Source organism: Amphibalanus amphitrite, unplaced genomic scaffold, assembly GCF_019059575.1.
Source record: "Amphibalanus amphitrite isolate SeventyFive unplaced genomic scaffold, NRLGWU_Aamphi_draft 000262F_arrow, whole genome shotgun sequence".
Taxonomy (NCBI): domain Eukaryota; kingdom Metazoa; phylum Arthropoda; class Thecostraca; order Balanomorpha; family Balanidae; genus Amphibalanus; species Amphibalanus amphitrite.
In genome coordinates, this window is record NW_024881757.1 from 111013 (window position 1) to 135849 (window position 24837).

The 24837-nt window shown below is 48.4% G+C and overlaps 1 protein-coding gene across 3 annotated transcripts in view; it reads right to left on the minus strand.

Moving 5' to 3' along the window:
• The window catches only part of LOC122386772 (Down syndrome cell adhesion molecule-like), an 80415-nt gene that overhangs the window by 25941 nt on the left and 29637 nt on the right, over positions 1-24837 (minus strand). For all 3 annotated transcript variants that reach the window (XM_043376321.1, XM_043376323.1, XM_043376322.1), the window contains 2 exons: positions 12089-12243; positions 7933-8137 (listed from right to left, as the gene is read on the minus strand). In XM_043376321.1, the coding sequence (XP_043232256.1) occupies positions 7933-8137; positions 12089-12243 (360 nt within the window). The remainder of the gene's footprint in view (positions 1-7932; positions 8138-12088; positions 12244-24837) is intronic.

Sequence of the window (24837 nt, forward strand, 5' to 3'; positions counted from 1 at the left end):
TTAAAACTGAGCTCTTGAGAGCGTTTGCCGTATTTCAGTATTTTGCATGAAAATCGGCCGACATGACGTCACTCTGACGTCATTTCCGGCTTAACTATGGTAGCTAGAAAGTTGAAATTTTAACACAGGGTGTCAAATTGATGCCTCTGAGGGTAACGCAAGATTCGTGTTGATCCGTCAAACGGTTTAGAAGATATTGCTGAAAAACATGAGGGGGGCTCTGTAGAGCCCCCCCCCCCCCCCCAGTTATGCGCGGGTTAATATTGTGTACAACGTTTTCATTATCGATATCAATTCTTCAATGTTCAATTTCATACCACCCACTTCATAAAGTTCTGGATGAGCCGAGCTCCATGCGGCTGCCCATGGTGAGCACTATAAACACTTGTCTCCCTGAGCGAGGATCAGCAGCCGTCCCAACTGTCCAACTGTCCAGCTGGGCATCTGATCTGGGTCACAGACAGAAACGGCACTGAGACAGTTGGTATTCAACCCAGCTGAAGATTAAAGATGCTCTCTGGACATTTTAAAACTGTGATCAAGGCGTGCTCTGTAGCTGTGTCATTCACGCTGCTTAGGTCCGGTTGATGCACCTTTGACTTTGTAATTAGTGTGCTCTCATTTGAAACAAGAATTTCAATATTGTGATAAAAAAACACCCATTGCCATGATGCACCAAACAAAGCTCCCGGATCGTGTGAAAATCAAATCTGCATCTCACCGATTTATTGGGACACGATATCGAACCCTGTTTCCACAAACACCATCATCCTGCACTATCTCATACCAAAACTATCATCTTTGGTCGTCTCATTTCTTCAAAGTCTACCTCAACCTCTTTTATATAAAATACTTCGAGCACTTTTAATGTCATTTTCAGACAGAAACTGTACAGTTGGCTGTTGCCCAGAATGCAGAACCAAGCCGTTGAAGTGTTCACCGCCGCTGGGAGGCACCTCAGCGGTATCGTAACCGACACGTCGAGCACACTCGAGCCGAGTTAGTGGCTAAAACTGTCGGTAGAATGGCGGCGCGCCGTGAACCTAACACTCCAGCAGGAATCCGCCGATATTTAGGACGACACCAGTTCGCCGTAAAAGAACACTGTGGGTCTGTTACCAAAGGACGCCGAGGGTCTGTTACCAAAGGACGACACGAGTTCGCTGTAAAAGGACGCTGCGGGTCCACTTATAGAGAACGCCACGAGTCTGTGGCTAAATGACGCCACGGGTATGTCGCCAAAGCACGTCACGGGTCTGTTCCCAAAGCATGCGTCGCCAAAGACGCTACGGGTCTGTCGCTAAAGGAAGATACAGATTCGCTGCTATCAAAGCACGCCCCAGATTCACCGCCGCCCAAGGACGCCGGTGTTGGCCGTCGCATTAGCGTGCGGCGCGCGGGCGTGGACCACAGTCCCAGGGGCTGGCACGGGGCGCCGGCTGATCTACGGCCGTGATTTCCAATCAATCCGGCCAGGTCACGCGCTAATGCCGGTCTCTCGTTCACCCGGCTCCAACATTTCGGCCGGTCGATGGGCCAACGGTTCAGCTTACGGCGACACTGACGGCCGCAAGAGCGTCATTAGCACGGCACAAGTGGCCTCAAACGCCACTCATTATCCAAAACGGACGGGCCGATCGCCGCTGCCCGGGCTCGGCCGAGACCGGGTCACGCGAGCGGCGCAGGGAGACGGCCGGCGCCGGCCCGTGGCGTGCCCCCGGGCCATCGGACCGCTGACCCACACTGGTCCCCAAACGGCCCGTCCGCTCCGGCCCGGCTGGCCCAGAGCAGCCCGAAATAGCGCCCGTCAGCTATGATGGACGTCGTTCCAATCCAGCATTGCCTCTTTCATCTTCGATCGGCTGATAAGTCGTCCGTTTTGAGACTTTTTCTTGTCAGAATCCCCTGCAGTTACAGTGCCCTCATGTAACTTCCATGAATTCAGGCACAAAATTGCATTGCATATTGAGCCTTTTCCAACTTTGTAAGCATGTGCCTGCCTTCCAAAAAAGTTTTTCCAGCTCTGGCATGACACTGGATGAGAGCTCTTTTCACTCGCATTTGTTTAAAAATGTCATAAAAATCAAGGTTTTCGACCACGAGTCGAACATTGATACTAATGAATCGACGATAACGTGGGCCTCATTCAAAAGTAACGACGCACTTACATACCGAACTGAATGTCGTGCTTGATATAATGGTGAACAAAGGCTATAAAAGGGGGAGAAAATTTTGCAATTTTGACAAACGTAACCAAACATGTCAGTAAGCGAGCATTTGCAGTTTGATGCATGTTAACCGAAGTGACATGGAAAGCTAACTTCAGCTTGTATGTCATTGATAATGTTTGAAGATAATGTTCAAAGGTGCTTCAACCATTCTCGCATAACTGAGTGCTCTAATTTCTTACTTCTTACCCTGCTTCAACTACTTCAATTGCTGCTTCAATTTCAACACTGTTCCCCCTAAGCTGATCATCTTACGACATCCTTTGAACATTTGAAGCTAACATGATATTTCGCTGACTGAGCTGGTGGAATGGCAGAGCAGCTGGCAGATTACGTAATACGGAATTGCTGCAATGCAGTTATAAATGCACTCAACATTTTATAGGAGCCTCTAATATCAGCTACAGTGCGGGAATAGAAACCCACACACACCGTCCAAATATAAGTAAAAGGGTACTGCATTTGACATTTCCATTGCTGCTGCTCACTTGATGGTCAAATCTAAAATATTTCTAGGGCTTAAAGGTAGTGTGCCAGCTTTCCTGGACCGTATGGAGTTAATGGCCCAGATAAGGAGAACCGGATTTTTAGAACTTATCCATACCTTCAAAACTCATGGAAACGTTTTAAATTCTTCAAATTTTGAGTACCCCAGTGCGAAATTCGTCCCGACGGGTTGTCGGTCGTACCCCAACCACATTTCACACCACTATGAACAATAAATGCACACACTGAAATCGCTATTACCGATATGCTCATCCAATCAAGTTTCGATAAACCCGTTCATCATCATCTCCTGCGGTTTCGAACACGCCTGTTAGGTGGTGCGGTAGACCGCGCCCAAAGCCAGGGCCCCGGTAACGTGAGGTACCCGAGTCGGGGCAGCGTGCGCTGACCCAAGCCGGGGCCGCGCGTCCTCCCGGTGTCATGTGATAGCCCGGGGCTGCCCGCGGGGATGCGGTAGACCGCGCCCAAAGCTGCGGCCCCGGCTTGGGTCAGCGCACGCTGCCCCGACTCGGCTACCTCACGTTACCGGGGCCCTGGCTTTGGGCGCGGCTTCTGCTCATACTTTGTGGTGCGGTGGTGGTGCGTCGGGCCGCGCGCTCTGACTTCGGCCAAGAAAAATGCGTCAGCTGATCATTGTCATTTCTGCCACTTGCGTGTGGTGAAATGGGGTCATAACTTAAGAGACGGCTTTTTCATATCAATTATTTTACATAAAATCATATTTCAAACCATAAATAATGCTCGACAGCCAAATAAAAGAAACAATACCACTACAGGCTTACAGTTTAAGGCTCGACATTGTGTTGTCTACGATTAGACAGCTGATAACTCATTCCCGTACGTCGTAACTCTATAATGACCTTTGCTTATTGTCACATGTGCGCCGCATTCGCGATTGCTGCCGACGCCTGTTTGCAGGTCAGCCCACTACAGTTGTTATACATATCGAAAAACCGATAAACTTTTAGGCGAAAAAGGCACTATTCCAGGCCCATTTTTGATTTTTTTTTTGCGATATTAGGTAAAAACAGAAGCTTCTTATCCTAGGAAAAATAAAATGGGAAATCTTTCAAAGGTGGCACACTACCTTTAACTTCCATTCAAACCACCACGAATTTATCATGTAGGTTCAATTAGCTGAATTCAACATTAGCTAGACTTAACACTAATTGCCTGAAGGGTTACTGGTAGCCCTAGGATCTAATGATTAGGTAATAAGCATATGTGTGACTTGTGAGTATGATGTATGTATAGTGAGAAGGAGTATCTAGTGAGTTGGATGCATAAAAATGTGACGAATCAATGGCAACCAGAATCAAACACACATTTCCTCGGAGCATCGTCCACATTGTTCAGTTGGCACCTACGGTGACGGTCTCACGAGTGACGCTGACGCTATTAGCCGTGCGGTGACGATCCACTGTGAGCCGAGTGACAGTAAATCGGCCTTGAGACCCTATTTTATGTAGATTCTGAATCGTTGAAAACAGATCCTTATATTACAAAAATTTACAGAAGCTACATTGGACACAACATTACAGTAAGTAGGTATGTACCTACATTCAATAATCTTGTTGAAAAGCTCGATCTAAAGCTGACATACATAATGTTATTGCAGGAAGCATGTGAACGGTGTCGTACTTACATGTGTGAGAATAGTATTGCTCACCAAGGTTATCACTTATCTGCACAATACTGATATTACATTTCCATCTCTTTTTGAAAGGGATTTCTAGTTATCTGCATTAAATATCTGAAAGATATTTGCGGAGCCTATAGCGAACATATAAGACAAATGGCGTATATGTCAGCATGACATGCCACGTAATGTATTTTTGTTATAGTCTATATGGCAGGCATAAATGGAGGGTATAAGTTCGCCCTTCTATTAACGGAAAACCAGGGATACCCTGTTGCCTAGAACCAGTGCCTCGTAGCTAAATATAATAGAAGAGTTCCGAGCCAAGCGAAGGCACCCAGGAATATTTGCAACGCTTTCAGGACTGACACTGCATCAGGCTGGCGTAGTGCAGCACGTCCGATCTGCCGTGAGACCAATTTACTGCCCCGGTTATGAGCCTAGCTGGCATAAATCGAAGGCCCACCTGACCTTGACTTTTCCGCCGACGACTCGAGCTGATTGTCACCGGAATAGTGTCGGGTCGCGTCGAGCCCTCTACAGACGAGGCACCCGGCAACTTGGCTGCTGTTGATCAGATCACAAGTTGAGATTGCCGGCGCCGACCTCGGGGTGGCTCTTAATTGTCACCGATACAGGAGATCAGAGGCGCGCCTGGGCCGCACTGCCGTGCCTCCACGACCTGAGGCGGCTCATTATGCAGGAAGTTGGGGCCAAAACTCCGTCTGTTGGCAGTTGGTGTCCTTATTCGTACTGCTCACCACTTTTGGACTCTCGGCCGCCTGAATGTCGGTCTCAGCCTTCGAGCTCCGTGCGAAAACAAAGTCACCTACTCCAAGTTTTTCTTCGGGGAGGCATATTTGGCATTCGATGCTTTCAACGACTCTCGACGGAGTTTCGGAGGTGCTCTCTATTCGGCCGGCGGCTGCTCCGAGCTGTAATTGGCGCCGTTCGCGGCGGTCAGCTCCGGTGAAGCGGCCGATGCCTGCCTCCCACCGCAGATAGAGCCAGGCCGGCGAGGGAGGCTGGCTGGCCGAAATGGGCCGAGTTGGGTAACTCATCTCACAGGCCTGCTGGGTCAATCGATCCGTGCTGTCGAGAGCGACGTCCGACGGGGCTGCGAGAAGGGCCGGCGGCACTGGCCATCGCGGAGACGCGGCTAAAGTGGCGCTAATCACTGCACCATTAGTCGCAGTGCATAACTCACACCGGAGACAGCACCAGAGGGCACGACCGACATACATCGGCTGTCATTGATTCAATAATCAGATCGGCTGAATACCCCGGGAGAGGGCATTTATCGCACGGGTTATGATGGATGCCTGTATCTATTTTTTCGCATGTACATTTCACATTGCACAATGCACGTGCGGTGCATTTGATATGTGGTGCATGAAAAAACGCAGGTTAATTGTATTGGTGACTCATGTTCAGAAGAATAGACTGACTCATATACAATCATATGACTGTTTCCCATAATATCGCAGCTATGTTTACAAGTTATCATACTCAGAACCATATTAACCTTAACAATCGACCTGCCAAGTCACAAAGACGGAAAATCAGCCACGAAACACGACCTCAGCTTCTAATCGTCGGGAAACGATCCAATCGCATGGCGATTCCCTGGAACTATACCTACCGATCGCCGCAGCCAAATGGCGTTATCAGTCATCTGTTGTTGTCGACTGACGACGCATTACGGGTCACACATCATCAGAAACACAAAATGGCTGCCAACACCGTTCGGGCATATTACAGCGGACCTCATCATCGGTACCCCATAGACAGGTGAAAGGCTGCGTCGAACGGCCGTGACGATTGTCACAGGCACACCGGCACACAAGCACACTTATAGGGCAGCCAGAACCGCAGTGTTTTGACAGCGAGCACCGCCGATGCAGCTCGGCTTGTCAAAGCGCCGGCCCAAGCCATTATCGATGCGTGGTTTGGGTGGCCGAATAAAAACAAAGCCACAGATATGGAAAACAATGGCGTTAACGGAAAGCTGTGTGCGCTTAGCTAAAGAAGCTAACATAAAAAATGCATGGACTCAAGACGATGTAATTGTGTAACTTGAAGAAGTCATTGTCTTCGTTTATCGTTGCGTTTTGCGTAAGACTTTCCATTTCGTTGCGTTGCAAATCACAAAAAGCAATGACATTTCTAAGAAGCTCAGCTAGTTTTCAACCGTCCGCCGATTTTGCTGCGTTAGCGGAAGTACGCCTCAGCGAAAGCGGTCCGACAGCGACATGCACTCAGCCAATCGCCGGCCGCAGGAAATCAGCCAATCAGAGACGTCGGACCAGTGACGCCATCATGTGTCTGTCGGACGTCGAGTGATGGGGCCTGTTCTGGGTCTAAGTGGAGCTGCGGTGCTAAAACAGCTCTGCTAATATGACATATCGGTACTTACGTTATTACGGTATGCGGTACTTACTTAGCAGACGTTAATAGGCTTTTAACTGCGATATACCATTTAAATTTTTACACACGTAAAGCAATGCAATTTTCATTTATTTCGAAAGTTTATTGATGTAGACATTATTTAGTTAATTTCATATGAGAGAAATGCCCAAACTTTGCAGTAAAGTGCGAAACATTTCAAAATTATCGGTGGCAATGCCCTGACCTGCACAATACAACTACACTTTGCTGAGAATGAACCATCCTCTATGGGCCTGTAGTTTGGACCATTAGACCTTCAGTAGCCAGAAGGCACACTAACTGTCCAACTGTCTAGTGCAGCGGCACGGGCAAGTTTTAATCACCGCGAGTGGGAAAACTTAGAGTGTCACTTTTTGTTGTTGGTATCGGTCGAACGGCTCCTTTGCCCCGTCCTGTTTTTGTTATTTGCGCTGACGTCTGATTCGATGCAATTGGACGCGAGTGTCCGTCAGATTCATTGATCAAAGAGAAAAATGTAGCACCTAATGCCCGGTGCAGGCCTCGGATCGAGACTTGGTAGACATGCACCGCAGTTGTGACGGAAAGAGCGGTAATTCGAACATAGAAGTCATCCACTTAAAACAGACGAGGAAAACCGAGTTGTGAAAATCAGTGGCGACTGGCACTCGCTGAAGTCCATCAATAACCCGGTTTACATAGCATATTTGACGAGGCTCTAGCTCGTTAATTTGGCGATAATTTCGATGCAGTGTTCTTCAAATATTTAGAGGGGATCATTTTGTAAATTGTTAAGCACCATTGGCATCTTTTGCAACATCACGGACGGAGATATAAGTTTGCAACAAACCCTATGTAAACGCGTCTAATAGCCCCGTTTACATAGGGCTCGTTGCCAGATAGGGGAATTCCGATACCGAGACATTTATTCCACTAACGAGACATTTCAGGCACATTCCGCTAGTTCTGACGACCTAAGGCCAGATAGGTACTCCGTACTCGGTACTCGGTACTAAGTGCTCGGTACACGTTCCTCAGAACTCAGTGCTCAGAACTGAGAGAGGTACTCGATACGCGGTACTCAATACTCGGTACTCGATACTCGGTACTCGATACTCGGTACTCGATACTCGGTAGATACCCTGTACTCACCGATAACGGTCAGATAGAGGTAGTGAGCGATGGGCGGTGTTGTTCCGACTTGACACAGGTACAATCCGGCGTCTGACGGTCGTACCGAACGGATCCTCAGACTCCAGTCGTCGCTGTACTTTTGGTGCAGCGGTTTGAACCGGCGTGGGTCGGCAAACACGTGCATTCCATTGGCCAGCACCTGCAGCTCATGTGCCCAGGATACCTGCCGGCACATGTATGGACCAATTAGCTGGGTAAATACCACACATTTACCAATCGATGGCCCCACGTCACCTGCCCTGCCGGTTCGTAAGGAGTGTTGGTATTTTTATGAGCAACGAAGTATTCGGTCGCATTGGCAAACACCTTAAATGAAAACATTCTTAGAAATATCAGCGACGTTTTACAGTGGATACAATAACAGGTTCTGGCGGAGTTTTGTTGGTGAAACTTATTGAACAAAACCAGCAATAAAGGCTTCAATAGTTCACAAGAACCCCAGCCAACAAAGCATGGGACATTACCCATTTGGGTCAAGACATGACTTGAAGAAAAAGGCTAGACCTCAAAAGCCAATGACACAGATCCTTGACATTTTCAGCGAGCGTCGACATAAATGACAAAAAAACGTTACAAGAAAAATCAGACCTCTATCTCTGAAAATGTCACGTATTAGCACAGAAAATATGTGAAGGAGTGACAACCCTCACCTACTACAGGTGCCTGTGAGGTTATGTAATAGCCAATGGCAAACATACTTTGACGATGGCAGGCCGTCCGCGTTTCTATAGCATGTAGTGTAATCTCATACGTCTTATTTGGAAAACGCAGTCTGTCTATGTAGACCTACTCAGTACTCAAGCAACGCTCGCTTTTGTTACATAATGCTCTTCATGCTTATAATGATATTGCGTGTATATCATTTTCCTTCTCAGCGCTGAATGCCTCCTTTACAGGCTACCGAGCCTACCGCCGCCGACATTCCCAGAGTTCCGTCTCAGGAATCGGACCAAAAATGCCTTTGGATAGAGCGGTAGCAACGACCCGAACACACATTTACTTCCATCAATATTCATTGCCGAGCAAATGGAGATATAAGTGCTGAGATATGCACAGGGCATCACCGAGCTGCAACAGGCGGTGCCGCGCACAGATGCATTTTTTCCGCTGCATAACCTCTCTCTCTCCCCCCTCTCTCTCTCTCTCTCTCTCTCTCTCTCTCTCTCTCTCTCTCTCTCTCTCTCTCTCTCTCTCTCTCTCTCTCTCTTGCTCTCTCTCTCCATCTCTCTCCCTCTCTCTTTCTGTCTCTCTCCATCTCTCTCCCTCTCTCTCTTTCTCTCTCCATCTCGCTCTCCATCTCTCTCTCTCCATCTCTCTCTCTCTCTCTCTCTCTCTCTCTCTCTCTCTCTCTCTCTCTCTCTCTCTCTCTCTCTCTCTCTCTCTCTCTCTCTCTCTCTCTCTCTCTCTCTCTCACTCTCTCTCTCTCTCTCTCTCTCTCTCTCTCTCTCTCTCTCTCTCTCTCTCTCTCTCTCTCTCTCTTACCCCTACCGACCCTGGATCTAAAATCGTTGAAAACTCAGTTCACCGGGGTACTGTGCCTCGAAAACAGGAATGAATAGATCTGATGATGTTACGCAAGAAAAATAATATGTGCTGGCGAGAGTCAAAGGTCTGCCATCATCATATCTAGAGCGAAACTATTAACCGCTGAGCTAATAACTTTGATATCGCAATAGCATAGATAATTATATTTTTATTCAATGTGTGAAATGTATGTCTTTGATTCCTAGTCGGCATGGTGTAAATTCAAACGCCAGTGCTCAACGCATAGCGCCTACTTTTCATTTTACAGTAAGCTGTCAGTCGAGTAGTCGACAGGATTCAGCCACCCATCTCGCATTCCTTTGACTTCCTGCCAGATACCCGCTCCGATTTTGTATTGTGTCTCCGAATACAGCGCGTCACCGGCCATATTTAGGGCGCCATTTTATCGAGCGATGGTAGCCTCCGGAGCTCGAGACCCAACAATTTACAGGACACATCTCTTCTCGGTGGTGTAAAATACAGCTGCATCCTCTCATGCAGTGACAGTATCGCCTCGGGGCGCTTCTTTACGGCCCGGGAACCTGGTCGAGGCTCTGACTCCGGTCGCTGTGGCCGAGCCGGTCAGCGGGTTCGGTTGGTGAAGGCTGGTTCACACCACGAAACGGCCGCTGTTGCGATCTGGGCCTCGTTTCATAAAACTCTGCCGTAACTTACACCTTTCCGTAATTCACACCCTTTCAAACTACGGAGCGCAAATAAATCCGTTTCACAAAGCCACAACTGGAATTGTTTACACCTCCGTAACTAAGCACATTTGCGTAGTTACCGTAATTTATCAAGTGTCCTACAAATTACAATTTCATGTCAACACTTATTTTTTTACGAGAATTTATAAAACAATTATGTTGAATTTAAATCTTAAAAATTATTTATGAAAAAAACAAAATTGATATTGATGACCATCCTTTATTAAAACAATATATTAAAAACAGCAGAAAGCCAGCTAAGCGGAAGTGCCTAACTACGAAAGTGGCGCGGCGCGGCGAATAAACAAAATTCCGATAGTGGCCACAAAAAGCGACTGATACAGAAGATTTGCAGTTTCTTTTTCTCATTTTGGCTGTTCTTTCTTCCTCACCGGGCTCAACATTATAAAATATATTGAAAATTAGCTTCCAATCTTCACATTAATTCAAAATCACGCAACATTTTTGTGCGTAGTTTACACCACTGATATCAAGAGCTTGATAAAATATTTGGCGTTAATTACGTCGTTTTATGAAACCCAGATGGCATCAATTGGTCCGGAATCGAGCATTTGCCGTAAATGAAGCTCCGTAATTTCGATGGCGTGAATTACTCCGGTCTCCGGCTTTATGAAACCGAATTGGCATCAAATACGCCAAATCTGGCATAATTGACGGAACGCCGTAAGTAATTCCTTTTATGAAACGAGGCCCTGGTCAGAGGTGGCGACTGGTGAAGGTTGACTGGACATACCACACAAGTGAAGTCGAGTGACTGTGACTGGGAACAGAGCTGCTGAAGGCCGGTTTTCACCACACCATGTTGCCGAGGAGATAGTGACAGGGAACAGCTACTGAAGACTGGTTCATACCACACAACTGTCACCGAGGGCCCGATTTTTCCGCCGAAAAGAGACAGTCGTAGTAACCTCTACTACGGACACGAGCGCACCTACTATAGGGAGGTTCCCGATTTAGCAAAGGGGGTCCACACCTACACACCAACAGTCCATCCCTAAAACCACGCCCGAAGCGTTGTGGAACGCGGCCGATTCCTCAGGCCGTCCTGCAGACCGTCGTTTGGGGGCAGCGGCGCGTACGGCAGCAGATAGCGTCAATCGCCTCCGCAGAATAGGATGTCGCGGCGCGCAATGAACCGGAAGCGGATGTGGGCCCGGCGGTATCCGGACTCAAAGCGGATATCAGCATTACCGGCATTATGGGAATGACGTGACTATGATGATGAGCATAGGTTTGCATTTTCAAAATTAAAAGAATGGATGAATTTTATGTGATAGCTAAAAATCGTGCTTCAGTAACGAGCAACAATCTTTCTACAATAACGAGATATCAATAACGAGACTCCCATGCTGCGATCTAACCTTAAGAAACTATTCCAAATGTAAAAGCAAATGCGCTGCAAAATAATTGAGCGCATACCACTGATTATTATTATTTTGTTTTTATTATACACTGGCTGATGGTCACCATGCATGTGTATCTTCTTCCAGTGACCACGTAATTATACTAGTCATAAGAGATGACTGCAAGCTGAGAGCCATCTAAATTTGGCCATTGTTACACGCACTATTGATCAATCCGGAAGCGAGCTACATGAGTTGGTCAATGATTATGGCATCCCATGAGGCCATAGAAGCTACACCCATTGTTACTTACAAGAATGTCCATGAGTATTCGTACTTTCATACATAATAAACTTTAGCAGCTTTCGCACAGAGGCAAGCTTTGCACCGAATGCAGAACAATAATCCCTTGTCCACACCTTTATCTATTCAGGTATAGGAGTATGTCAGCTCCTTCGGGATGCGTGTTCACCTGAGCGCCAGATAGCTGTGAAGAACCTTCCGTTGGGCTGTACTTACCGTTAGTGATCCGATGTGACGCACGCGACAGTTGAGGATGACCGACCCGCCCACGGTGGCTGTCTTGTTGGCCGAGTGGACCAGGTCAAACTCCGGTGCATCCGGCAGCTGGACGGGGGCGGCATCCTCGTCTTCTGCTGCAGACGCCACGTACCCTGCAGAAAGAGGAGACGACGGTCAAAGAAAACGTCACGAGCTCTGCAGAAAGTGGAGGGGACGTATTACAAGAGATGCACTAAACCATATCAACGAAAGGGACGGGACAGACAGGCGTCACAAGCCCTGCAGCCAGGGAGAGGGAAAGGTCAGACAGGGACGCTACAAACCCTATGAGCGGGGAAAGGTCTTACAGGGACGGTCAAAGGAGACGCCACGATTCCCACTTCAGTTCAAGTCGGCCGAACGACTTCAATGCACCTGCAGCGAGAGCAACAGCTGTTCCCCGGACAAGAACAGCATTGTTACATCTAAGTAACGCGCATAAGCAGCATTGATTGTTATAGACACTTGACGCACATCGTCGCTATTGACTGTTGCGTGTCATTTCCTCACTGACGACAAAACACCTTGCTCAGTTAAGCCCCACAATCCAAACCTGCAAGGAATGTTTAACGCCCAGCGCTATCATCTCTAGCAGCATCGATCGATAAGTCCAGTCGTCACAGCTCGACCTTCCTCCCTTCCTTCCCCTCCTCCCTCTCTTCCTCGTTCTCCCTTCCCATTCCGGCGGCTGGCCGGTGTCATGTCAATCGCATCAGCTCGAATGGGCCCGTATCCCGCCCCGGGGAACGAGCCAATGGCAGATTGGAGCTTAGCTGTGGAGGAGACGAGCGAACGGAGCGGGCCGGCGCGTCACCGGCCCGGGCTGCTGAAGCGCCGGCCGCCGCCGCGCCTCACTGCTGCAGGCAAATGAGCAGGGCGCGGACGGACGCGGCCGAGAAAATAAGGCCATTTATCACGTGTTAATGTATGGAGGGATGAATGGGAGCTCCGGTGAAATGTCGCGCGACTCTGGAGACGGCTGCGGGACGCGAGGCACCCGTTGGTATTCGTCGGCACCGCGTTGAGTTATCACCACTGAGAGACTAGAGAGGACACTGGAGTGGGGGAGTGCCTGCAGCAGCTCAACTCGACGGTGATGTGTGAGCAGTGAGCATTGGAACTCCACTGCTGCAGTAACACTGACTGTACTCGACAAGTCAATGACTACGACACCTATCATACATGGATGGTTTTCGAGTATCCAAAATCTTGTTCACTTTTTCAAGTTTTATATCTGACCCGTCACATGGTTCACAAGTTTCGCATTCTACATTATTGCAGGCTCACTGGTAACTGACCATTGCAGAGTTGTGGTTTGTTCCATAGCGCAAACATAAAGCTTATCAATGGTGCCTGAAGCTCCTTCATCGACTGTCTTGAAGACTATATAGCTGTGCGTTAAAAAAAAATATCAGAGAGATGGGAATTTTAGGAACAGTAAAAACAAACTTCAACATGCTGTAGTGTGCAAGTTAGGATAAAATATTGCTAAGCTCTCTTAGTCATTTTAGAAGTTAAATATCACTTATAAGAAACACAATTTAGGAATTAAGAATGCAACACTGTGCTGTGCAGTAGGATGTTGATATGAGTTTTATTTTTTCACACAATGCATCACGAATAAAGAAGCAATTTAACTTCAATCCCTCGGTCGCAATTAAAGAATAAAATAAATTAGGAAGCAAAGAACGATGATAAACTTAGAAACATTCAGGACCTCAGGACGAGAGATATTCAGGGTTAGGAACCATTGACGCAATTTTATTGTCATTGAGCCAAAACGATGCTCAGCATGCTGTAGCTTAAGTGCGGTCAAGGCAACGAAAGAGCGTCTCACTGACGTCACTAGCCCGTAGTTTGACGCCACATATGTAAGTACCACATCATATGTATATGGTGAAACTCAGAAATTTTGGCTAATGCTTTCTTTAAAAAAGTTAACCCGCGCCCTGATGGGGGGGCCATTTTGGCCCCCCTGTGGTTTTTCTTAAATAGCGAGGAAAACGGCGGCGCGCAGCGCCGCCAAATTTTGGGTACCTTACCGGGCATCAATTTGACACCTTCACACAAAATTTCAAGTCACAGGTCACCTCAGGTCAGGAGTTATTGAGGTCAAACTGAGGTCATGTTCGAGCAAAAATGAGCAAAAAACATGACATCTTGAAACGCTCACCAATTCTACACTTAACAAGCAATTTTAAAGTTCTTTATGTGGCTGTGTAGAGAAAACACGGCGCTACAAAACTGCTATCTCGGATTTTCGAAATTTTGGGATTTTGACCCCAAAAATCAAAAAAATTGATTTTTTTTAGAAAAACTCAAAAAATTTCCGAATTTTTTTCGAATTTCGAAAAAAAAACGGAATATATGTGATAGTCCCTACGCTCTTCGATATACATACCAAATTTTAGATCGATACCTCTTTTTTTGGCCAAGTTATAGCAAAAAACTGTTAAAAATTGATGACGTCAAATTTTTGAACTCAATTTTAGCAATTCTAGACCTCGTAGCGCAAAACGGAGACCACCATTGAACTCCCCGTGACGAGCTGCATCGAATCGATACCCATTTTATGCAAAAATATCAACTTTGAAATTTGACCTAATTTGACCTGACCTTGACCTGACCTTGACCTGACCTTGACCAAAACGTGACCTAAGCTGGCCCTAAAGTCTGTCTGACCCACATCATCGCCTTTGTCATGTAAAATGGACCATAAAACATGTATCACACGACACTTTCATATTGTGACCCCCCCAGTGACCTGACCTCTGTGACCTGACCTGGTATCAATGACCTCAAATAGCAAAATATGTGTTTGAAGAACATTTCTCCACCGATGATTTTCAATGAAATGCATTTTACTCGATTTTACAACGCATTTCTTGAAATGCCTGTAAACGTTGAAAATTCGACCTTTGACCTGACCTGTGACGTCATCGGTTTGACCGAGGTCAATGAAATTGGGTCACAAGGTAGTTCCCCGTTGGGGCTATCCAACACCGTTTACCGCTTGTCGCTATGTTGCGTGGTTCTCGAGATCTGAGGGGGGGCCAAAATGGCCCCCCCCCCCCCATCAGACCGCGTTGCTCGGCAGACCCCATCTGGGCGCGGGTTAATATGAGTAAATTTTCATGAAGCCGAAGCTATGCTAGACTTAGCAAATATTTAGTGATGCTAGCCATTAAGCAAATACTTTGTATTGGCCTAGTGACTGATAATTTAGGGCCATTCGAAGGTCCTTTGGCACTTAGCATTTTTTACTTGCTTTGAGAAATGCGTGAAGCGAAGCGGACCCCACATGTCAAAGTGCCTCGTTTTCAGGTGAGCAATGGTTGGAAACTCGGACGGTTTAGCTTATTTAACGCCCTCGCCGCCGCAATTCAGCGTGTTATTACAGCGGTACGTCCATCGCAAATCAAAGCAGGGCGATATTGGCACAAAACACGTCATGAAAGTTCCGCTTCTTTCTTTGTATTATTTGTTTAGCCGCTCCAAGGCTGATATAGGGAACGCCGAACGAACACACGATATGAAGCTCTCACTAACGCAATAGATGAGAGGTTCCTAACTTCACACTTCGAACAAAGTAATGGAAACTGCAAGGCAAGCATGCTGTTGCCTATGAGGAATTTGGATGTCTTTGTGTGACAGTTGTGTTTATTGTCTTTGTTCCTTTTTCATAGTCATTGATTCGTATAAGGAATATTTTGCTTCCAACGCAGCAAAAAACCTCGGGAAAACAGCTCGGATGTCCTCTAAAAGATGGATGAAAAGCTCACTTTGGGTGCTGCATAAAACGTTAAATCAAATTATGGTAACCTAATTTCTGAGCAAGGAAGCTTTTCAGCACATTAACTACGGTCCTTATTTCGTCTCCGTGGCGCTAAGCCGCTCTCACGTGGAGCGGTGTCTCCTTAGCTGCTTTTCGGCTGCCGTCGGCGGCCTAGCCGTATTTCATTTCCGACGAGAAACGCGCCCGAAATGGGATTTCAATGGAGCCATGATTTGCGGGCCTGAGAATGGCCGGGGACGTGCCACCGGTGGCTCGAACCGGCCGAACCTGCAGCTCCCGCAGAATTGTCGCCCGAGAAAGCGAACACTGCATGCATCTGTGTACGCATGTTGATATGTTGTAAAGATGCGTGACAAAATAAACCTTGTTATTGAATCCCTATTATTGAATCATTTTTACTGGGACTCATCTGCATCGCTTCATGGTTCCAAGACTGGTTAACATCACAAACATATGCATGATTATTTGAATATAACCATGCATTTTGATTCTGCTTTCAAATCAGTACGCATTAACTATCTCAAAAAGGAGTATATAATATGTGCAAATGTTGTAGCATATAAGTGGCAAAGCATGCGTCACATCGCACGAATTTTCCTCGTAAACCACTCAGGCTGGGCCTAAAATGCGTTCGCTGGACGCTGACACAGTGATTTCCCTGACAAATCGCTTGCTCACGTCCTCCAAATTAACAAAAGGCTTATGAGCTCTGAGCTGACAAAGCCTAATAACTTTTCACCGGTACATCATTCATCCTAAGGTTAAAATAAGTTTCAGTTTTGCGGCTTGGAAAGTGAAACCAGACCGCAGCAAAATTACACATTTGTCTTGAAATTTAACCCTAGAACGCCTAGGGGGGGTTGTATCAACCCCCCCCCCCCTGAGGTTTTTTCGAAGTGCACGCTAAACGGCTTGTCGTAGCGGGCTGAAATTTTCAATACCCTCTGGGGCAACCTTTGCGCATCTTTTGCCGAAAAAAAAATGATCGGGTCATGTCAGGTCACGGAGTTATGACGTCATAAGAGGTACAGCCTCCGGCCGACAGTTACCAAACGTGTGCGCCGAATCCCTAGGTTTTCTGCCGGTGATACCCACATTGTTAGGTGGATCATGATGAAACTTCCCATGCATGTTGGGGCAAGCATTGGCTATCGTGTGGTGCAAGAAAATTGACCGGGTCAGGTCAGGTCACGGAGTTATGACGTCATAAGAGGTACAGCCTCCGGCCGGATTTTCACGAAGTGTGTACCGAGTCCCGAGGTTTTCTGCTGATGCTATGTGATACATCGTTTGCTGTGAATTGATTGTTGGAAGTTGGAAATACACTTTTCTGAGTCGTTACCTACAGTATTTATAGCGGAGCAGTGGTCAACAGCCGACGAATCGGGACAAACACCGGAGGGTGATGTGACACCATATCACTCATCAGCAATAGGCCTCTTACTTTTATAGGGTAAATACACCAAAAACACCATATATGATGCAGAATTGAGTGGGGAATACGTTGTTGAAGGTTTGAAGTTAATATCTCTCACCGTTTTGCCGCAATCGTTGCGCAAAGTTGAAAAAGTTTGATTTTTTCGGAAAATTTGACCTTTGACCGGTCATAAGTAGATCAAATGTTGACCTAGGACCAAAAAATATTGGTACCACCAATCGCGAGATCTCGTTGAGAGCAATCCGTTGGTTTTTTTCCGCTAAGCTCTACGACCTTCCGTTTCGAAACGCCAGGGGGGGTCGTAACAACCCCCCCCCCCCTGGTCGTTCGTGTTATGAGAAATGGCCTGGTCGTGCGAGGGTTAAAAGACCTAGGCATTGGCGTGGCTAAGATATAATTGTTATATCTTACGTACCAATAACATACAGTTTTTCTCATATGTCATTTTCATGTAAGGCAAGCCAAAAGAATTTGACATGGATGCCAGAATTAGAAAATGGGAGGCATTTCATGAAGGCATGGTCGGCTTTTGTCAATTAAACGAAAATGAAGACCAAGCATTAGGGAGAGTTTCGCCATCTTTCAATTGGCAGGCTACTCATAGGACGAACGTGGTTCCTTTCCAACACCGGGTGGCCGTCGCCCCTGGCACCCCCCCCCCCCCCTCCCTCCCCAGTACTGCCCCTTGTGACCGTCCACCTGGTGAGAGGTCACGTGATCGTCCGACCGCTGATCTTAGGGCCGAATATGACACAATTGCATGGGCTGGCAGCGGAAGGGTGGTGGCAATAAAAGTTGCGCTGGTTGCCAACGTTATTGGCTATGGTCATGGCCAAACAATAACCAAGACAAATTGCGACTCGCATTTTTGCCTGCGGAGTGCGGATCCTCATCAAATTTGGTCGGCGAAAGGAACCTTCCTGAAACCTTCTTACTGGCAACTGAGTAGATTGTATTGTTGCAAAGTTTGATAGGAAATGATTTAAGAGATGTGAGAGACGTCTTGTATACTGTATAGGAAAGCCACTTTAGCCAGTTTAGACTCCTTCGGCACCTACCTTAGTTGTCATATTAGTATCAACATGTACGGACCTACTTATCGTGTTAATTACAGCGACAGCCAAATATAGGTAAAAGTGACCGGCTTCTCTGACCTTCCCAACATGGCTGCTGGGTAGTCAGTAGTGTTCAATGTTCACCCTGTAACACTGGACAGAGTGGACCGACTTTCAACCGCTCGGTTCTGACGTATTGATCCCAAGTCGGCTGCCGCCTGTGTGTGTGCTTTCTGAGACCGCATTACAAGCAGTAAACCCGGGCCGACTTACCTCAGCCCAGCTGGCTAGCACATGCATAATAAATGCGTGCCCATGTATGCATAGTTGCTACCCTCCTATGTCTTGAAAGACTTGCGAGCATATTGACACTTCGCGGTGCAGCCATCATAAGCTGAAATATCCCACAAAACCAGTCGACGTTTACCTAAACAGCAATCGAGATTCGAGACACACTTTGTGTCAATAATTGGCGCAGGACATTCTGTTGATAATGATATTCCACTGAAGGCTAACACAGTGGATAACGAAATTGGTGACTCGAATCGAAATTAGTTTTTACTGTGTAATATAATCGTGTACTCTCAAGACAACACTTTTCCATTATACGGCAAACAACCCACATATTCACGTGTATTCTGTCGTATGATGTGTCTTGATTTGTACATAAGCTAATGGGAGTTGGAAAATAAATTGATTTGTATATTCAAATTGTTGCATTCTTAAGTTCAAAAGCAAGGCACTGCACTTACTGATAGACGCACCGGATTCTAGATTGATATCCGTCTCGCAGCGAATTAATTAAGTAGTTGAAGCAAAGTTTCAGTTCAGCTGCTCAAGTTTAGAAGTTCATGGTCCCCGGCACGTGGAAGCTGTGATAGAGATCTTGGCCAATGGCCATTGCACTTTGCAGCTATATCTGACTACGTTCACATGCATAGGCGTAGGAACAGGGGGGGCCAGGTGGGCAAGTGCCCACCCACTTTTCGAGGTGGGGGGGCCAACCATGTGTTTTGGCCCACCCACTTTTTACTCGAGGCCCCTCGTCTCGATTTGAGAGGACATCGTCACCTTCCAGAATAAACAAACTCGGTAAAAATAAGTTCCACGAATCCCCACGCACGGACTCCAAGGGGCCGTGATGGATCCAAGGAGGCCCTCTGTTCATACTTGTCAGTCGAAGCCCCTGAGACTGATGGCCTGAGAGGCCCTAGTGAATCTGAGGAGGCCCCAATATCCACACTGGTCTGGGGAGGCCCCTGACACTGGCGGTCTGGGAGGCCCCTCTATCCACACTAGTCAGAGGTCTGAGACTGGTGGTCTGGGAGGCCCCTCCATCCACACTAGTCAGAATAGGCCCCTGACACTGGCGGTCTAGCCGAGGCCCCCTACCCTCACTAGTCAGAGGAGGCCCCTCTATCCTCAATAGTCAGAAGAGGCCCCTGAGACTGATGGTCTGGGAGGCCTATCCATCTACACTGTAGTCAGAGGAGGCCCCTGAGACTGATGACCTGAGAGGCCCTTATAATCACACCAGGCAGAAGAGGCCCATGAGCCTGATGGACTGAGAGGCCCTTCTATTCATACTGGCCACAGGAGACCCCCAAAGCTTTCGGTCTGGGAGGTCCCTCAATCCGGCACCAGTCAGAAGAGTCCCCTGAGACTGATGGCCTGGGAAGCCCTTATATTCACACTAGGCAGAGGAGGCCCCAGAGACTGATGGTATGAGAGGCCCTCATATTCACACCAGTCAGAAGAGGCCCCCGAGGCTGATGGCTGTGAGGCCCTTCTGTTCATATAACTGGCCACTGGAGGCCCCTGAAACCGGTGGTCTGGGAGGGCCCTCTATCCAAACTAGTCGGAAGAGGCCTCTGAGACCGATGGTCTGAGAGGCTCTTATATTCATACTGGTCGCAAGAGGCCCCTGAGACTGATAGTCAGAGAGGTCCACTCCTAATGAATCTGAGGGGGCCCTCTATCCACATTTACACTTTTCTAGGGAGGCCTCCGAGACTGATGGTCTGAGAGGCCCTTTTATTTATACTGTCCACAGGAGCCCCCTGAGATTAATGGTCTGAGAGACTCTTCTATTTATACTAACCAGAAGAGGCCCCTAGGATTGATGGTCTAACAGGCCCTTCTATTTATACTAGCCAGAGAAGGCCCATGAGACTGATTGTCTGAGAGGCCCTTCTATTCAAACTAGGCAGATGAGGCCCCTGAGAATGATAGTCCGAAGTGCCATGCGGCGGCAACTGGCCGTGGCCATATTTCGGCTCGGTAGGGCCCCACAGAGCTCATGAGAGCACCTCAAGGGCTCATAAGTAGACACGCTTATCCCCATAAGGGTGCCACGCGTGCTTCTGAAGGCTCCTTGTAGGCATCTAAGGGCCCTTTCCGGCTTCTAACGGCTCCACCCGCCTGTGATGGCTCCACACCAGTGTTTATGAGCGCCACACAGCGGCGCCTTTGAGGCTCATACTAGTGTCTCTTAGGGCCCTATATCGGTGGCTCTGGGGGCCCCACACCGGCGCCTCTGTGGGCCACCACACCTGTGCATCTCAAGGCTCTATAGATACTTACATCTGAAGGACCCACACAAACTGACACCTCTGAGGGCCCCACACCAGTATCTCGGAGCTCTGAAGGCCCCACACCGGTGACTCTGAGGACTCACCGGCTCCTGAGAGCACCATGTTGATGTCTAACGGCTCCACAAGGCCACTGAAGGCACCACACAAGCTCTCACTGAGCTCTAATGCCCATGTACCGGCCTCGCCAGCGCATTCATAGCTCCACACCAGCAATTGTAAGGGCTTCACACTGAAGTATCTGGGGGTTCCACACCGGTGTCTCTAAGGGCCACATACCGGCATCTCTGAGGGCCCCATACCGGCGTCTCCGAGGGTCCACATCTGGCGGGCACTCATCAGCGACTGAAGGTCCCACACTGTCGACTCCGAGAGCCCCATCTGCGTCTGGGAGCAACATGCCGTCTCTAAGAACCACGGCGGCTCCTCCGTCGAAAGATGGGCGTTTGCATGCCAAAGGGGAGCGGTTCTGAGACAGTAGGGCACCTACGTGCAATAGAGAGGCGCCTATGAAGCCCATAGGGGTGCCTCAATGCGAAAGAGGGGTGCCTCTGAGGCCTACTATATGGGCGTCCACATGCAATAGAGGTCTGCAGACTGCAATTGTACAATGCCATGGGGGTGCATTCATAAGAAACAGGGGCACCGGCGTGGCAAAGAGAGGCGCCTTCAAGTGTCCATAACAGGTTGTATATGCGACAACGGGGCGACTGTGGGTGTGGGACATATAGGGATGTCTCTGATGACTATACATAGGGCGCTTATATGCCAAAGAGGGCGCCTATGAAGCTAATGGGGGCACCTGGGAAACGAGGAAGACATTTGTGTAAGGGTTTTCAGGGGTCATGCGCCGTTTGCGGCAAATAGATTCTAAAAAAAAAAATCGGAGGGGAAATAAGTTTTAAAAATGGTGCGGACTTTCCGCACTGTTCGCTTAAGCGGTTACGCCACTGGGTACATCTGCCCGATCTCTGAAGCTAGATTTGGAGGTCATACTTGAAAGCAGCCATCAGGACGATGCAAAAGTTGGAGGCCCCTGAAAATAGGAGGCCCCCTGGAAAAGGAGGCCCCTTGACAGGGTGGCCCACCCACTTTTCATGACGTTCCTACGCCCGTGTTCACATGTAGCAGCAGAAAGGAAAGCATGGTTATATAGTGCATGTTTATGAACGTGAATTGAGTGGGGCTTAATGTCAAAAATGTGATTAAGTTAAGTAGATTTATATGTTGGTAGAATTTCATACGATCGTATGGAAAAGTATGGGTGGGTCAGTTATTTCTCGCTCATGTTTTCTCAAAGTGAAAAAGTGCATAACTACAAGAAACTAAAAGAGAGAGAAACTATTTTCCTCCTCTCGGTTCACGGGGTGTCTAAATAAACATGCACTGCCAAAACACACCGGAAATGAGCACAACGCTCTTTACAATAAAATGTATATCAGGCAGCGGCTTCCTTTGCGCTCCCTGGCGAAGTTTTGTTGCTCAGTATGCCCGGCAGCTGCTCCGAATCACTGGACTCCAAGTCCGTGGTCCGTCATCGGCCACCGAGCGCCAACCAAAGCCAGACAGGGCAGCGACGACGGGGAGGGGCAGGGGGAGGGACAGGGGAGGGATAGGGGAGGGATGAGGAGGGATGAGGAGTAAGGAGAGGGGGACGAAGAAAAGACGGGTTTGGGGAGGGGACGGAGAGGAACGATAAAGGAGGCCCGACTCGGATGACGGACAGTCGGGAAGTTGAACGATGACACACGGGATGTAATTAAAGTGATGCATTAAAGTGATCGCGAAATTGCATTTTGGCTTGGCGTGTCCGATGTGTTATGGGAGTGATTAAATCATCGCAGGCAAAACAATGGGAAGTTCAACTTCCACTGAGAGCAGTGAACACATTAAGTACCATGCCATTTATGTTCCTCAATTGTCGCATGAAAGACATAATATTTTAACCCTCGCCCGTAAACGGTGTTTTGCCACCTTCGCCCTTGCAGGGGGGTGGGGTTGGTGCGACCCCCCCCCCCCCTGACGTTTGAAAACGGAGCGTCGTAGAGCTTAGCGGAAAAGACCAACGGATTGCTCTCAACTAGATCTCGCGATTGGTGGTATATTTTTTTGTCCTAGGTCAACATTTGACCTACTTATGACCGGTCAAATGTCAAATTTTCGGAAAAATTAACTTTTTCAGATTTGCGCGCCGATTGCGGCAAAACGGTAAGAGATATCGACTTGAAACCTTCACTATCGTGATCCTTGATCAATTTTATATCGTTTGGTGTGTATTTCGATGTCATAACTCTAAAAATGATGCGTTGGGAGCATCGAAAGTCTGCAAGGTCATTTGTGCATTGGGTCACGTCAGGCGTGTGACGTCACTGACCTGACCCTGACCCAAAATGAACTATAAGAAACAACCGACGATGCCTGAAATGGATAGCAAATTCGAATTCAGGGCATCAAAATACCCCGAAAAGGCATACAAGTGCAAGAAGTCATTACAGGTCAACCGAGGTCACTGACCTTACCTTGACCTTTAGTAACCTTCAAAATGTCAACGGACATTGCGCCAATGTCAAATCAGCCAGTTGTGATTCTAAAACAATCCATCAGTGTGTCAGGTCAGTCGGCATTTATACCAATGTGAAGCAATCTCCAATTTAGCGTAAATCTGGCCGGAGGTTGTTCCCTTTATGACGTCATAACTCCGTGACCTGACATGACCTTGACAAAAAATACCAAAAGTTGCGCAAAGGATGCCCCAGAGGGTACTGAAAATTTGAGCAGGCTATCTGAAACGGTTCAGCGTGTAGCTAAGAAAAACCTCAGGGGGGGTTGCACCAACTAACCAACACCAACCCCCCCCCCCCAGTGGCGGTCGCAGGGGGGGGGGCCATCAGGGCCATGGCCCCCCCCCCAAAGGCAAATCAGGGGGGGCCATCATATCATCTGGCCCCCCCCCAAACAACCGATGGGCCCCCATGGCCGTATGGGGCCCTGGCCCGTATTCGATTGTCACGAGGCTCGAGAAACCCACGCCAGCTATTAACAGCTCCCATACCAGTCTTTGAGGGTCCTACACTGACCTCTGAGGGCCCTTCAGTGGCGGTAAAGCGTCCACATTGACCACTGAGGACCCGTATTGACCTCTGAGGGCCCTCCACTGGCCTTTGAGGGCCCCTAAACCGGCCTCAGGGGCCCAACCGGCGTCTGAGAGCCTCACACCGGCCTCTGGTGGCCTCATTTCTGTCTCTCGAGTCCCAAGACTAGCCTTTAAGTGTCTCTGAGGGCCCCGCACTGGATTCTGAAGACCCGATGTCGAGCCAGCATCGGTCTCTGGGGCCCATCTTGGCCTTTGAGGGCCCTCCGCTGGTCTCTGGGGTCCAACGCCGGCCCATGCCGGCCTTTTAGGGCCCCACACTGACCTCTAAGGGCCCATGCTGGCCTGTAAGGACCCACATTAGCCTCTGAGGCCCCCCCCGCACTGGATTCTGATGACCCAATGCCGGCCGCTCAGGGCCCGCATCGGCGTCTGAGGGCCCATCTTGGCCTTTGAGGGCCCTCCGCTGGCCTCTGGGGTCCAACGCCGGCCCATGCCGGTCTTTTAGGGCCCCACACTGACCTCTGAGGGCCCATGCTGGCCTGTAAGGATACACATTAGCCTCTATGGGCCCCACACTGGATTCTGAAGACCCGATGCCGGCCTCTAAGGGTCCGCATCGTCCTCTGAAGGCCCATCTTGGCCTTTGAGGGCCCTCTGCTGGCCTCTGGGGTCCAACGCCGGCCAATGCCAGTCTTTTAGGGTCCCATTCTGATCTTTGAGGGCCCCATGCTGG